Source organism: Neomonachus schauinslandi, chromosome 5, assembly GCF_002201575.2.
Source record: "Neomonachus schauinslandi chromosome 5, ASM220157v2, whole genome shotgun sequence".
Taxonomy (NCBI): domain Eukaryota; kingdom Metazoa; phylum Chordata; class Mammalia; order Carnivora; family Phocidae; genus Neomonachus; species Neomonachus schauinslandi.
Genome location: NC_058407.1, coordinates 121,024,491 through 121,041,176, shown reverse-complemented (window position 1 = coordinate 121,041,176; position 16,686 = coordinate 121,024,491). Strand labels below are relative to the sequence as shown.

Sequence of the window (16,686 nt, the reverse complement as noted above, 5' to 3'; positions counted from 1 at the left end):
GTGACATGAGCTTAAGAAAAGCAGGGGCTACTTATGAAAAGTATTCACATCATGGAATGAGAATCCGAGGCCCGGGGAAGGGAAGTGACTTTCCCGAAATTGATCTGTGAGTCAGTCTCTGAAATAAAATCACGTAATCTTAAGTCACAGAAGTCAACTGCAAAATCCTACTTCTCTGTCCTATGAAAGTATAAAAAAAGCTTAAAATATATATTTATCTTTTGTAAGTCTGTTGATGTACTTTCTTCATCAGCAAGATTCTTCTACTCGTGGCCAAAGCAGAATATTATACTCTCAGGAATAATGGGAGGCATTGCATAAGTTTGTTCTCTATCCACAATACACGATGTGCTTTAAGATCAGAGAATGAATCCTAGACCCACAGTCCACCATACAGAAGTGTCAAATTAGGTCAAGAATCAAGAATCGTTTTTTCTACAGCTTTTGGGTTTCATAAAGGCTTATATAATTTAAGAGCCTGAATTACAGACTGTCTCGGTAGCCTCTAACTCCGTGTGGAAGGTTCTGATCTACCTAAGAGAGCTATTTTCGTCTAAAGGTACACAGGGCCAAAAGTTTGCCTCTAACCCTTCTGCTTTACCTTCTATGCTTGCCTATGAAATTTCTAAGTTCTCATATAGCCTAGAGTATTCAAATGTTTAAAAATCAACATAACTCTCCAGATGTTTCATTTTTACACCAAAATGATGAGCATTGCTAATCTTGCATCAGTTATTTTTTTTTTTAATTTAAAATAGAAAGGCCCAGAAGATTCACAGGCAGCTGAAATTCCTGTAGGCAGTATGACAGCCTCCGAAAGAAAATGTGAGTACCAATTTTCAAGAGCTATACTTTAAATATAAAAGTACCACAGAACAAGGATTATGTCTGTTTGAAAACAATGTGTGGAAATCATATAGATTTCTTCCTGGGTTTGTATGTCATTATTACAGCCTTTATGAGAAAATGTTTAATACTCATTCCCATCGGTCTTCCACACACACTGCTCATTAACATCAGTTGTACTCCATTCTTTAAAAACGATGTTTTCCTAAATTGTTTAAAACGGATCCTCTGAGAACTGCAGTTAGTGTAAATTCATATGTAGTTGTCAAGGCTCCTATAAAATTGTGAGCACAGCATACAGTGTAGACTTGCGGAATCACTCTGTCGTGCACCTGAAACTAATGTAATGTGTGTCAACTAAATATCAATTTAAAAAAAAATTCATGCTTACATGATGATTGAACCTTTTACTTCTTTCTCTATGAAGTCTGGAGACTTCTGTCACAGTCTACTGAAATTTAGCACAAACGTCTCTCTCATGTGTGATGTTGTCCCTGGGACGGTGGAGGTCAAATCAGAGATAACTCATCATTCATATCTTATTCTATAACTCACTTGTTCATATAAATTTCAACCAACCTTTTTCTGTCTGTGATTTTTCCCTATTTCTGAATTTAATGTACCAATTTTGTATACAGCTTTATTCCTTTTGGCTTATGTTTTTGAATAATTTTCTGAATTCTTTTGGTCTCCTTCAGTTTTCATCCATTGCTTCCAAATCTCTGCCCAGTGTTTCTTACTGATAGTACCCTTTTGTGACACAATCTTGTCAGTGTTTTAACGTTAAACAGTCATGATTAGTTACTCACATTCTACCATAATAGATTAGTTACCTCGTAATAAAACTAGCTAACATTATATGCCAGGCATAGTGTTCAACACATCATGGATTATCTTATTTAATACTCCTATGACTGAACAAAGTAAGAACAATTATTATCCCAGTTAAACAAGCGTAGAAACCAGTTGTTAGAGAGGGTAAGTTACTGCCCAGGATTACATAGCTAGTAAGCTCCAGTGGAACTAACGAATGCTAATGGACCAACAATTTCGTGATGGTCATTCATTCATTCATGCATCCATGTCTTCTCTCACATTCTTTCATTCATTCAAGAAATTTTTGAAGATGTGCTGTGTTTCAGGCACTGATGCATGCACCGGAGAATAAAATAAGAATGGTCTTTATCCCTAGTTTGCAATGTGGCTGGGGATATAGATCAAACATGATTATAATAATCACTATTTTAAATGTGTTATATATATTAACCTCGGTAACTTATTATTTGATTCAAAATATGGGATTATGTAGTCTGTCTAATTCTGCTCTCAGGACATGGCTAGGAATATTTTCCTTCTAAATCTTTAGTTCCAGGAGAGATTCTAGAATGCCTGGCACCTAGTAGGTCTGCAGTGGTCATTTCTTCACTATTGTTTTTGCAAGAAGGGAAGAGGGGAGAAGGATACGCCCCGTCACATTAGGAGTGCAGTGGTAGATGCTAGATCAGGGAGTAAGGATGGTCTTATTGAAGGATTTTGGAGGCCTCAAATCTTTCCACTTCAGATATCAAGCTTGGCATACAGAATGCACAGTGAACAAATCCAAATTTGATTACTCAACTGCCCTTTTGCCAGGGACATATTGAATTAGCTTCAAATATTTGATTACTTGTTTCACATTACCTCATTGGTGGAACTCAGCTTGTATTTCAAAAGACAGGATGTGAACATCCTACCCACAGTCTGATTTAAATAAACAAAAAGCAACATGAGACAAGGTCCAGCCCCTGTTTCACCATGGAAAACCTCAGATAAGTTAGAAATGTGGAAATGAATATGACTGCCAGGGACCTAAGCAAAGATAAAATACTATTGATAATTCTGTAATAAGTACATTAGATTACCAATGAATGCTGGTCTTATCTTCCACTGAATAATGTGTACATTATCTTAAACATTATATACAGTGTGCTTATGAGGTTAACATTACAAATATGTATATTTGCCTGTGGCTTGTTACATGTCCCTGATCTGACATTTAGAAACCCATAATCAGAGGTAATAAAATAATAGACAATGAAAATAGGCCACAGTTTCTTAGCAGAGTATGAATTGAATAAAAACTTTCCATTTGAATATATGCTACCTGTATCAAAACTACACTAAAGTACATGGAAATCACAATATATTTGCATGCTGCAGTGTTGCCAAATGTATTACTTTAAATTGTTTTAATTCCACAAAGAAGAGCTTTCTTTCTGAAAATTGGCAGGAAATGGCAAAGCGACCTGGTAGGATTATTAGATTCTGAGAGGTTCCAGGCCATGCCAGTAAGAACTCCCTGAATTCGATCATTTGATATTTGTTCTGTGTTTATATGACCATTGCCTGAAATTTTCTCACTTTTAATAAAGAATAAAATGAATTAGTAAACCTAGACTAACTAAAAAAAGACTAACTAAAAAGTTAGTCTTATAGTGATAGGTCTAAGTAAACCATGAATTTTAGAAGTGAAATGCATGGGACATGTTTGCACTGTAGTCAATCTCGTGGCTGATAGTTGGTTCTGTCAGCTCTATCTGCCATTTACCTGACTGAAGTTACTTATTTATTTATTTATTTTTTTTAGTAAGTAATTCTTTTTTTTTTTCTTTTTTAAATTTTGAATTTTAATTCCAGTTAACATACAGTGTGATATTAGTTTCAGGTGTACGATGTAGTGATTTTTTTTTATTATGTTATGTTAATCACCACACATTACATCATTAGTTTTTGATGTAGTGTTCCATGATTCATTGTTTGTGCATAACACCCTGTATTCCATGCAGTATGTGCCCTTTTTAATACCCATCACCAGGCTAACCCATCCCCCCACCCCCCTCCCCTCTAAAACCCTCAGTTTGTTTCTCAGAGTCCATAGTCTCTCATGGTTCGTCTCCCCCTCCGATTCCCCCCCTTCATTCTTCCCCTCCTGCTATCTTCTTCTTTTCTTTTTTTTTCTTATTCTTAACATATAATGTATTACTTGTTTCATAGGTATAGATCTGTGATTCAACAGTCTTGCACAATTCACAGCGCTCACCATAGCACACACCCTCCCCAATGTCTATCAGCCAGCCACCCCATCCCTCCCACCCCCCACCACTCCAGCAACCCTCAGTTTGTTTCCTGAGATTAAGAATTCCTCGTATCAGTGAGGTCATATGATACATGTCTTTCTCTGTATTTTATGGTGTCAGATGTGAAATGAGTCAAACTGTATTCCCCAGACAAAATAGAAAACCGTATTGTAGTACAGTGCCCCTGTAATATTGGACCACATAACAGAAACCAGGAGGTAACCTTTTTCTATTTTTACTGAGTGTGTAATTATTAGAATATTGGGTTCAGTTCTAACAGCAACAACTACTTACACCAGGCACACAGTGCATAAGGGCTGAGTAATTAATGAAGTCTTAGACAGTGGAAATTGATTTGAATAGCTATTCCTATCAAATGGCATCTCGAGGTGGTTTACTGTCTTAATAAGTGTTATCCCAGGAGTACTTTTTGAATGTATTGGTTGTCCCAATTCCATAAGGGGGTTATGCTAATATTACAGTTTTAGGTTTTCGAAAACAGAAATTCTGTCCATTAAAACCTTGGACCCAATTATGATTGAAAATATGATACTAATTATTTCAGTGAGTCTCCACTAATCAGATAATGTATATTATGTAATGGAATCCCATGAAAACAACTTCTCTTTGTTTTGTTCAATGTCCTACTGGCCTAGTACTGAAGGTTATTTTTCGGAAAGACAAGGACACTAACTAATTGTACCAAAGCTAATTTGGGGGCCGGCAGAGTTGACCGTGGTTCTGTGCTGGTCACAGCTGGGGGTGAACAAGATATTTGGGGAGGGCCATGAGCGCCAACCAGAAAGGGAAACTCAATGAGCAGAAAATGGCAGACTAACGCCAGGGATAGTCTGACCCAGAGGAGACAGTTTTGGAAAATAGCCTCATTTTAATGACATCCTACGGGTACGGTCTTAAATTATTTTAAAGTGCTTTACAAAAGATGCACATGCAGAGGTCACTGGTGGTATTTTGGAAGGTTCTAACAATATTATGGTTTTTTTTTTTTCTTTTGGGATAGCTGAACAAGGTGACAGAATAGTGAATGCCACGCGTAATTTATCTCGTTACTAGTCAGATCCATTACGAAAACAATGACCTGCAGCCAAATGTGTCGATTACTATATTTGGGTCTCCAGTCCTGACTTATTGGAAAAGCTGAAACAAAGCGGGGTTGCTTAATTTGATGCGGTTTAAGAATGTCAAGGGTGGGTGGGGAAGTTGGTTGTGTGTGAAGGGTTCCATGAAATGTCTGGTGCCCTGTTAATTCTTCTCACACCTTTATTTGGTTCTTTAGGCAAAACCATTAGCTTGTTAGCAATAATGATACTGGTTGGGGACAGCCTGCATAATTTTGCAGACGGCCTCGTGATAGGAGCGGCCTTCTCATCTTCATCCGAGTCAGGAGCAACCACCACACTTGCAATCTTGTGTCACGAAATTCCACATGAAATGGGTAAGTCACAGAGTAGTGTGGCTGCCTCCCGCTTGTTGAGAAAGCCAGAGTGTATTTCTAGCTATGGTCCGTAGGCGTCTTTTTCCGACACACAATTGAAAGGTGAATACTTTCCATTCATAATCTATTTAAACGGCAAGAAGAAGACAACTAGAAAAAAAAATTCTGTACCTTGGGATAAAATTCACTTAGACTCTTTATGATGTTTCCCCAGGGCCAGAAGTCACTCGTTTTGGACTCTGGAGAGTTCTATATGGAAGAAAGTCATTTAGAGAAACCTCGTTCTAAAGATCTTTGGCAAAGACTTTAAAATCTGCATATTAAATGTGGGAAAAACATTAAGAGGGGAACTTTCCCCATTAGGTCAGCAAACAGGCCAATGAGATAAAATAACATTTAAATTAAAGCCAAACCATGGTTTCATCAACTTGATTTATATAAAATGTCTAAGGCCAAGCATAAAATTGAAATGACAGGCGTCTGGTAGCAGATGCGCATCAGGCTCTTTTTTCTGGATAATCTTAATAGCCCTGTAATTCACATTCTGCCTCCCAGGAAACAAGAGAAGACAAAATAGACATTTCCAAAAGAGGCCCAGAAACAGCAAGGACTGGCTCCAGGCACACACGTGCCCTAGAGACGGAGCTCTGGACAATCTCATTGCCCCCCACAGCCAGGTCCACATTGCTCCTCTGGGCCACCCCGGCCTCGGGTGTTCAGTGTCTCCTGCTGGAAATCCTGTCACCAACCCATCACCCATCCTTCTTAGAGCAGTTTATCCAAGGACCTGGTCTGGGTGCCGTATACTGTGGCCTTGTCTTTAGCTATTATACTAAAACCACAGAGGAGTGTGACAGGCTGTGGCAAACCAGCAAAGATGTTTTAAGACCTATTCCTAGGGGGCGCCTGGGTGGCTCAGATGGTTAAGCCTCTGCCTTTGGCTCAGGTCATGATCCTGAGGTCCTGGGATTGAGCCCTGCATGGGGCTCCCTCCTCCACGGGGTGTCTGCTTCTCCCCCTCCTTCCTGCTCGAGCTCTCTCTCACTATCTCTGTCTCTCTCAAATAAATAAATAAAATACTAAAAAAAAAAAAAAAAGACCTATTCCTGGGACCAGTTATGCCACAGAACTAAGAAACTGAGTCACCAGACTGTCTCTTTATTGAATTTCAGCGCTTCCCTATCTCCCAAAAAGAGACTCTCAGAGCAAAAGGTCATTCTTCTTTAGGAGGAAAGGTGTGGAAAGAATCTTTTTCTATAATCATCAAGGCAGTAAAAACGTTTTCTAAAGGAAAAATTTGTTTTCCTAACCAACTTTTGCAATGATTTTAAAATCTCATATTGAGTAGTTCTCTGTTTCCCCACAGGAGTTCTCTCAGAAGAAAAGGATAAAAGCCAACGTAACGTGATTTTGCCTGGCAAGTTTCCAGGCAAAAAGGTTTAAAAACTCTAGAACAGCAAGTGCTGTATTCTGCATTTATCTAGGTTGAAAAGGTCACAGGGTGTCAGGACCTGAAGAATATGTCACAGTTCTCCCCGCATATGCTAGATTCAGGACTAGTAAAAGGAAGACAGCTCTTGAAATGTAACTTCCTAATGGTATAATGGGAATCCTAGAGAGATATAAGAAAATGTTTTATCAACGGGTCAGTCAACTTGTAAAATTGGTCCCAGTCGCTGAAATTTGAAGCATCCTAATAGCACATTACTCTAGCAAAGTCATCATCATTTACACAATGATTATATTTTCTTTTTCCCTTAAATTTCAGGAGATTTTGCCGTGCTCTTAAGCTCTGGACTTCCTATTAAGATTGCCATCCTTATGAATTTTATAAGTGCTCTCACTGCCTTCATAGGACTATACGTTGGCCTCTCAGTATCAACTGATCCGTGTGTTCAAAACTGGATCTTAACAGTTACTGCGGGAATGTTCTTATACTTATCCTTGGTGGAAATGGTAAGCTTTGTGGCTTTTCCATGTTGTTTTTCTAAACTCTGAAAATGTAAAACAGAGAAAAAGCCATAAAATGGAAGGATAGATGAGAAGAGAGGAATATATTTAATAATATTAAAGACTAAGGAAATATTCTGTGTAATCCAAGAAAGTAAGTTGTAGGCAGAAGAAACATAATTTGAGATACAGAAAATATTGACATCCTTTTAGTGAATTTCAGTGGAATGAATGAAGCCTGTCGAATTGCCAAAAAGTGATCATCAGTTCACTCTGCTCCAGCTTTGCATCTCTATATGGTGCCTAGCCTTCTCGCTGAAAAATGGAAAGTGCTATAACATAGCCACCTATTTTATTTACGCATTGGAAAATAGTTCATCCGAACTTGCCGTTAATCAGCTGTTTGACTTAATTAACCAGCTGTATTTTTTAAAGAAATTATTTCATCCTTATTTTTGACTTTAAGTTTTACTCTATCATGCTGGTGAAAAGAGAAAGAGGATGGTATGGAGCCTCTCACATTACAACATATATTTCCTAAAGAGGTCCTCGCTGACATGAATGGAAACTCAGTTACCACTTTTCATCCTCTCCAATCTGATGAAGGAATTGAAGCTGGGAAATTTTACTCTTTTTTTTTTTGCCTCTTAAATTCTGGAATCTGCAAAATCAACCAGTCTTTTTGAAGTCACCTTCTATTAGACTTGGTACGATTTGGATGTGTTGAGGTAGAAGTCCGAAAACTATCTTTTCTCATATGTTGGAATCATGCATGTTAAAATGATATAAATGAATGAAAGAAATACTGAAGAGTGAAAATCAATAGAAAGCCCATCCAAATGGAGTAAAATATGTGATTACATGAATGTTAGATTGGAAAAGTAAAATAAGCAATCTTGAAGGTCGTATGTGGAACAGGACCCTTGGGATTAACTCATGATCTGGCAGAATCTCGCTATTGTCCCAGAACTAAGTGAAGAAGAATGTCTCATGAGGAAAATAATCTGAAAGGCAGGAGCCTTTACTGAAACAACCAGGTAACAGTGAATTCTGGAGGTAGAATTCAATAAGGGGACTCTTCAAATATAACACAACCATCTTAAACCCCAGTCTACATACTTCTGACTTTTTGGTGGTTTTTCTTAATTCTCATGAGATTACGATAGATGAGGTAAACACCAAAAGGTACTTCCCTGTTTAGAAATGTTCTTAGATATTATTTACGATACTCAGGGAATTTCCTGATCTTGATAGTAAAGATGATACTAGGGGAGCAAGGTCAACCCACCTCTTCTGAACTCCAATCCTCAAGCCAAGGTCAGTATCACAGGATCCTGTGAGACTTCCAGTTTGAGAAATCTAGATAGCTAGCCTTGCATGGTGGTTTCCAAAGGAATACTGTCACTCATCGCTGAATGTTGCAAACTACCTTTTGTCTAAAATGTCTGTATGTCAGTCCTCAAATTCACTCGTGAGTCTCCTGATTTTCATTTTTCTGCTTCTAAATTCCTTTCTCTTTATGACTCAGGTGGGGGCAGTTGCTGTATTCTTTGGAAGTTTATTCTGTTGTTTTGTTTTGTGTTTTGTTTTAAGTCTGGATCTCTCTTCAATTATGATGGATGTATATTTATCTAGTTAATGCTTTTTCTTTGTTAGAGAGTCTGATCTCCCAAAATGGGCCTGAGAACATTATCAAGAACCGTTTGTCGTGGAGAACCCTAAGCTAAATACGTCATTTCCCCCTCAGTGTTTCTCCCGCTGCTTCGTTAGCGTAAGCAATCGCTTGTAAGAAATGTGGCAGATATCCTATGAGATTCCAACTAGAATGCATCTTGACCTTGTTGCAAATTCCTACTGGCCAAGGAAAAGCCGGCATCCTGGCAAAAAGACAGGAAAGAAAATACTCTCGAGTTTCCTGGGGCTACTTCGTATAATCCAGGTCGCCTGCTCTCACGGCCTTTTGAGTAACTTCTAAACAAATAGGACTCTTTCACATAACAGCAACTTTAACTGTTGCTGGGCTCTGGGGCTGTGCCAGAGAAAATAGTCTTTTGTCATTTAAAGGGAAGAAAACAAGGTTTAAAGACTCTGTAAAACAGCAAAGAAAATAAATAACAGTAACTAAAGGGTAAGGGTGGGGGAGAAATACTTTCATGCACTGGTTATTTACTAAATGCTGGAAATTTACCAGGCACCTTCTGAGCAGGGCTAATGTGAAAAGATTAGCTACATTTTGCCTTGTTTGTTTATCTCAAAGAAATTGGGCATGTTATTTCAAACTCCCAGAAGAAAAAGAACTAGGAGCAAAAATGGGGCCATTAGTAATGAAGTCAGAAAGGCAGAAAGGCTTCACTAGGGAAATCTGCCAGCCTAAATTCTCCAAAGTGGTATTGCCTTATCCAAGCACACTAACTCTCAGAGGCACTGAATGGTTTCTAAAGAAAGTTAAGAATGAATGCAGGCCTGGGTGGCCAGAGGAAACTCATTCTGTTATAACGATCAGTGTCCTAGGATGGGTTTGTCCCAAGCAGAGGCTAAGACGAAGGCATTTGGGAAGGCAGTTCGCCCTGGAGGTGATCCCAGGGGCAGGAATGGAGGGCAGGTGGAGTGGAGCAGAAAATGACAGAAAGTCAAGAAAATGATGTATTTTTGTTAAGTCGACCACCACTATGGGCGATCCGCCACACAAGGCCTTCTGGGTGTGGGGAGGCTCCTATGCCCATTGTTCAAAGCTAGCCCCACAAACATACCCCCAACACACGCCCTTTTCAGGTTATGCATGCTTGAGCACCAAGGGAATTCCCACCACAGTCCCAAGCCATCACATTGGAGAAGCCCAGGGCAAGAGAAGGAGGAATGCAGGGTGGGCTGAAGCAAAGTTCTGTGCAAAACTAATCAACACCCCCTTGGAAATGGTCTCTGCAGCAGTGGCTGAGTGTCAGAGATGAGAGAATACGAGGAGCCCCTTCAGGGTAGGAGCCGGCCAAAAACTCAGGGAAGACTCAATACGTGATAGTTAGCAGAACACGCTCAAACCCAGTGGAAATATTTGATATTCAACCATCTCTGTCCTCCAGCACCCAACTTTGATTCTCCTCACTTTTCAGGCAGCACTCTGACTGACCCAGATTTCTTTCCTAGAAGGGCAACCCAGCTGTTCCCTGAGGGGTCTGCTTTGTCCTGGTCGGGCCATGTGTCCTGTGGTTGCCTGTTCCCCATTGTCATCAGACATGGAAGCACCAAGAGATGCTTCAAGGAACCCCTGGTTTCTAGATACGTTCCTTCCTCCATTGTGTAGCCATAACCGTACCTGCTCATGGTAGCCAGTGGCAATGACTCCCACCAGTTTCATAACATTTGTCTCTGCTGGTCGATCTATTGGCAGAAAGAGCACAAGCGTACTCACAGGTTCAAGTTCAGTGGAAATGCTCCCTGGTGTATTCTCAGAAACAAAGATCTGTGATCTGACAGTGCTAAACTTTGCAGGAATAGGAAGCACAGATTCTATCAATGTAAGAGTTGGCAATGATGGTGTATCATTGTTTCAGGATTTTCTCTCATTTCTATTTTTATGATTCCCTTCCTTCTGTTCACCTTGCATTAATTTTCTGCTTCTTTTCTTCCTTAGTGACGTGGAATGACATCTCATTGATTTTAAATCTTTTCTTCTTTTCTAATCCAAGCATTGAAAGCTATAAGTTTCCCTCTAAGCACTACCTTGCTGGATCCCATGTCTTTTTTTTTTTTTTTTAAAGATTTTATTTATTTATTTGAGACAGAGAGAATGAGAGAGAGAGAGAGCACATGAGAGGGGGGAGGGTCAGAGGGAGAAGCAGACTCCCCGCTGAGCAGGGAGCCCGATGCGGGACTCGATCCCGGGACTCCGGGATCATGACCTGAGCTGAAGGCAGTCGCTCAACCAACTGAGCCACCCAGGCGCCCTGGATCCCATGTCTTAAAAGATCTGTTGTGTGTTCAGTACGGATCCCTTTGAAATGTCTTTAAATGTCTCATGTAACTTTTTTCTTATGGAAATTTGGTGCCGAATTGCTCAATGTTTGTAACTTTTATAAGTAGCTCTTAGTTATTTTCATTTCTTCACTGTCAGAGAATATACTCTGAATTATTTTAGTCCTTTGAAATATTTTGGGGCATGTTCTATGGCCCAGTGTATGGTCCATCCTGGTAAATGCCCTCATATGCGTTTGGAAAGTCCATGAGTGCAGCATTTTTGGGTGTAGAGTTCTGTGAATGTCAGTTAAGTCAGACTGGTTGACGACTTTATTCATATTCTCAAATTCCATACTGATTTTTTTCTCCACTTGTTCTGTTAATTAAGAGTGATGCTACAGTATACACCTATGTTTGTGGGTTTCCCTATTTCTTTCTTGGTTTTGTCAATTTTGCTTCACACAGTTGAAGCTCTGTTACTTCATGCATGCATATTTAGGATTGGCCTGTCCTCTTGATTGAATCGATACTTCTATCATGTGGGAAGATCCCTCTTTACCTCTGAGAAAACTCTATGTCCTAAAGCTTCCTTTGTCTGATGTTCGTAGAGTCACATCTGCTTTTCTGCTTACTGTTGGCACAGAGTATCTTGGCCATCCTTTCGTCTTCCCCTGTCTATAGAAGGTAAGGCGTGACATCTTGATAGAGTATTTGAAGTATAATGTAACAGAAGTGTCTGATACAATCAATAATCCCAGGGATTAATAGGTTAGAATCCATTCATCTTGTCTATCCACTTTCTCCCAATTGTATTTATAACCAGATCTATCAGTTTGGTATGTTTTTTGTATTCCCATGTTCGCTACAAAGATTTCATGCAGATGTGTTCTATAGATAATGCTCCCTTCGCCAAGATACCCCTGTCCTCTTCTTGGGGACCTGTGAATATGTTATCTTACATATCAAAAGAGACTTTGCAGATGTGATTAAGGTTTAGGACTTTGAGATGGGGAGATTAGCCTGGATTTTCTGAGTGGTCACGTTCTAATCACATGAGTCCTTAAAAATGGGAAACCTTCCCCAGCTGTAGTCAGAGAGAGATGTGATGGTGGAAGGAAGGTCAGAAATACGTGGCACTGTGACTGACGATGGAGGAGGAGGGCCAGTCGCCAAGGAATGCCAGCCACCTCTAGAAGCTGGAAAAGGCAAGGAAACAGATTCTGCCCAGGAGCCTCCAAAAGGAACACAGCCCTGCTGACACGTTGATTTTAGCCCCGTGAGACCCTTGCCAGATTTCTGACCTATAGAACTGTTAGATAACAAACTTGTCTTGTTTTAAGCCCCTAGATTAGTGGTCATTTGTTAACAGCAACCAGAGAAAACTAACATATCCCTACTACTACTCCCTAACTACTAACCCTGGGGTAGATGTGCTTGGGAAGAGAGGCCGCTATGTAGGACGGTCCCATTCTACTTGAGAACCGAGAGTTCCTTCTAAGAAAATTCTCAGAACTAAAAAAGTCCAGAGGATTTCTCATATTCACTTTCTCTAAAGTCTACAGACTTTCTCAACTAGAAGGAAGAGACAAGCCTTGGAAGTATAATTTTTCAGTTTGGGTAAGAGAGACTTTATTTTTGATAAATACGATTTATTATTTAAAGAATAAATTAACTCATTTTAAAGAATATAAGAGATTATGGCAAGGAAAGGCTTATTTTGGATCTGAAACAAGTTTCAGACCTTTAGGCATTTTTCCTAAGGTTTTAGATCCTGCAAAACTGTTTCCATAACAACGAGCCCATAGAAACTTCAAGAGGCTATCACCACAGATAGAAGTAGAGAAGTCCCTAGAATTGGCAAAACTGGACAACTGCCCAGGACCCCAGTACATGGATAGCACCCAAGCTGATAGTGGAGAAGTTGTAACTCTGAGAGGTAGGTGGTAGAGAAGAAAGAGCTGAGCTCACCAGTTTACGTCAAAACAAAATGAGACGAAACTCGGGTGCCCCCTCCATGTACATCATGGCCATTTAGTTGAGAATAGACCTTCTTTCCAGCCCCCTCCTCAACCAATCTCCCTAACTATGTAGTTCTCTGGATCTTTCTCCCTTCCCTCTGTGCTTGTTTGTTTGTTTGAAGGGATGCTCTTTTAAAACATTTCTTCCTCTTCCAGATTATTACTAATGCTCCTTCAATCTTGATTTCATTCAATCTTGAAACTGCAAGATTGAAGAGCAGTCGCATAGAGTACCTTGTGTATCTGTCCCCTCTAAGAAGTGTCTTCTTGACATAGTATCATAACCAGATTTTGCCTGGAGGCTTTTCCAATTTCCAGATAATTTTCCTTGAGTGAAAAGCAGGATAAGAATATTTTGATTCCAAACTCAAGATCCTCTGCTTTGAAAATAAATCCACACACACAAAAGTAAGATCTATGTGTTAAACCCAGTCAATAAATAGGATTATCAGTAGTCAGATGAAGAGCATCCATTGGCTTCTCTATGTTTATTTTAATTCAGCGAATTTAATAGCTTCAAGATAGTGAATTGGGTGAAAAGAACGTAAATTGACTGACAAAACGGCTAACTTTCTAGCAAGGCTTCTCAGCTTTTCTTAATCACATGACTACAAAATTAAACTAAAATAGACTCCTATGCTTTTAGGATATTGATCCTATTCCCACTTCCCCATTATTCTTTATCTTCCAATTTATTGATTTTGATGGAATCATGCTTTCTCAGAAAAAGCTAGTTATATCCAATGCAATTTAGTCAATAATCTACAATCACCAAATTGGTCCTAGTAAAAGAGTCCTTTCTCCCTCCAAAAAACTAGTAAGCTATCTTTTCTTTGAAGTTTGACAATACCTAGGTGTGATACCCTTTAAACAATATGCTTCCATAAAAGGAGATATTTTATTTGAAAGACATATAAAATAACCTTGATATACATATTTTCTTTCAACAAATATTGTACTTGAAATCAAGGAGTGCAATTCACATCATTTAAAATACACTTTTTCTGTGGAAAAAAAATGACAAGCATTTAAAAACCATTTCAGGCAGCAAAAGTAATATAATTTAACATGCAAAATTACTTCTTCACAAAAGCAAGAAGTATGAATCATTCTTACCAACAATTTTGAAAGATTTTTATTCTCTTTCTCTATAAATCAGTCAAACTCTATGCTTAGATATTTTCTACTGAGAAAATGACTAATAGACCCAATTTTGATAAATGTGCCCTGTGATTTTTAAAAAATTGACTACCAGAAACATTTGTATTTTTGTTCCTTGTATTTTTTTTTTCCTTCTAGCCAGTCTCTTAAACCATGCACACACATCTTCCAAAGTTATCCATTTCTTAGGAAAATACTAAAGATGACTAATGACTCTCCTTCCTGAGCTATACAATTAAGAATTTGTCTAACTGAATCACTTCCCCTAAGGAAAAAATGGAGAAGTGAACTATTAAATACAAGTTAAAAGCAGGTAATATCCTTGTCTCTCAGAATTGTGTTTGGTCTTTGTCTTACAACTCAGTTTTCAAAAGAGATTTTCATTTATTTTCTTATGTAAACTGCTTCATAAATTCCCTTGGGAAGATAAGATCGGGAAATTAGAAGTCTATAGTATCCTGTGTTTGAATTTTTTTTTTAAAGATTTTATTTATTCATGAGAGACAAAGAGAGGCAGAGGGAGAAGCAGACTCCCTGTGGAGCAAGGAGCCCAATGCAGGACTCGATCCCAGGACCCTGGGATCATGACCTGAGCCGAAGGCAGATGTTTAACCAACTGAGCCACTCAGGTGCCCCTCCTGTGTTTGAATTTTTAAATAAAATATCTAATGCTGAATTTTAAAAGATAAGCCTCCTCTTTGGTACCTTCACCTTGGTGATCCCAGGTACACTGAAAGCTGTAGTCCTTGCTTTCTTTCCTTGCAAAGGAAAATTAAAACTGCTGTATTAAGTTGTTTTGTGAAGAGAGCTACTAATTTAAAAAGACTTGATTGAATTCAAAACAGGACTTGTGTCAATGGGAACAAATCTCCCAATTTTAGGATATTGTTGAGTCAACATAGTGATCTGTGTTGAGGGTGTTATTATTAGTAATCAAATATGATGCTAAAATAGAATGCACTTTTTTTTTGTCATATAGAATCTGTGAATTTTATTTCAAGACAGTATTATTATTCCGGCAACTGCTTTTACCCCCATGGAATTTTTAATTCCGTTACAATTAACATACAGTGTTCTATCAGTTTCCGATGTACAATATAGTGATTTAACAATTCTATATATCATCCAGTGCTCACCTTGATAAGTGTGCTCTTTAATCCCTTTCACCTATTTCACCCATTCCCCACTCTCTTCCCCTCCGGTAACTGTCAGTTTGTTCTCTCTGTTTAAGAGTCTGGTTTTTTGTTTCTCTCTCTCTCTCTCTCTCTCTTTTTTTTTTTTTTTTGTTCATTCATTTTGTTTCTTAAATGTCACATACGAGTGAAATCATATGGTATTTTTCTCTGACTGACTTATTTCAGTCAGCATTATACCCTCGAGAATCCATCCATGGTGTTGCAAATGGCAAGATTTCATCCTCTTTTATAGCTGAGTGATATTCCATTGCATGTATAGACCACATCGTCTTCATCCATTCATCTTTGGATGGATGGGTTGCTTCCATAATCTGACTATTGTAAATAATGCTGCAATAAACATAGAGGTGCATATATCTTTTCAAATTAGTGTTTTCATATTCTTTGGGTAAATACCCAGTAGTGGGATTACTGATCACATGGTAATCTTATTTTTAATTTTTTGAGGGATTCCATACTGTTTTCCACATTCCCACCAATGGCACATAAGTGATCCTTTTTCTTCACATCCTCACCACACTTGTTGTTTCTTGTGTTTTTTATTTTAGCCATTCTGACAGGTGTGAAGTGATATCTCACTGTGGTTTTGATTTGCATTTCCCTGGTAATTAGTGATGTTGAGCATCTTTTCATGTGTCTGTTGGCCATCTGGATGTCTTCTTTGGAAAAATGTCTGTTCATATCTTCTGCCCATAAAATAGAACATACTTCTAACCTCCTTTACATTGCTGTCAAAAGAAATGACTAAGAGAATGAATTCAATAAAACAAAAGAGAAAATATATAACAAAAGGATAGATTAGGTTGAAACCACACCCAAACTTTAACTGAATTAAAGTCTTAGGAGATTGTTAGAGGCAAGAATTGATAGAATATTTTTCAGCAAATATTCCAAAGAAAATTTTCATCTTCCAGAATATTATAGAAAGAGAAATCCAGCAGGGCTCTCCTGAGATTTTGTAGCTGATAAAACCTCATTCTGTGGATAGCCAA

The 16,686-nt window shown here is 38.6% G+C and overlaps 1 protein-coding gene across 3 annotated transcripts in view; it reads left to right on the top strand.

Moving 5' to 3' along the window:
• Positions 1–16,686, top strand: part of SLC39A12 (solute carrier family 39 member 12) — a 67,187-nt gene that overhangs the window by 35,937 nt on the left and 14,564 nt on the right. For all 3 annotated transcript variants that reach the window (XM_044914992.1, XM_044914991.1, XM_044914990.1), the window contains 3 exons: positions 759–825; positions 5,260–5,418; positions 7,187–7,374. In XM_044914992.1, coding sequence (XP_044770927.1) covers positions 759–825; positions 5,260–5,418; positions 7,187–7,374 — 414 coding nt within the window. The remainder of the gene's footprint in view (positions 1–758; positions 826–5,259; positions 5,419–7,186; positions 7,375–16,686) is intronic.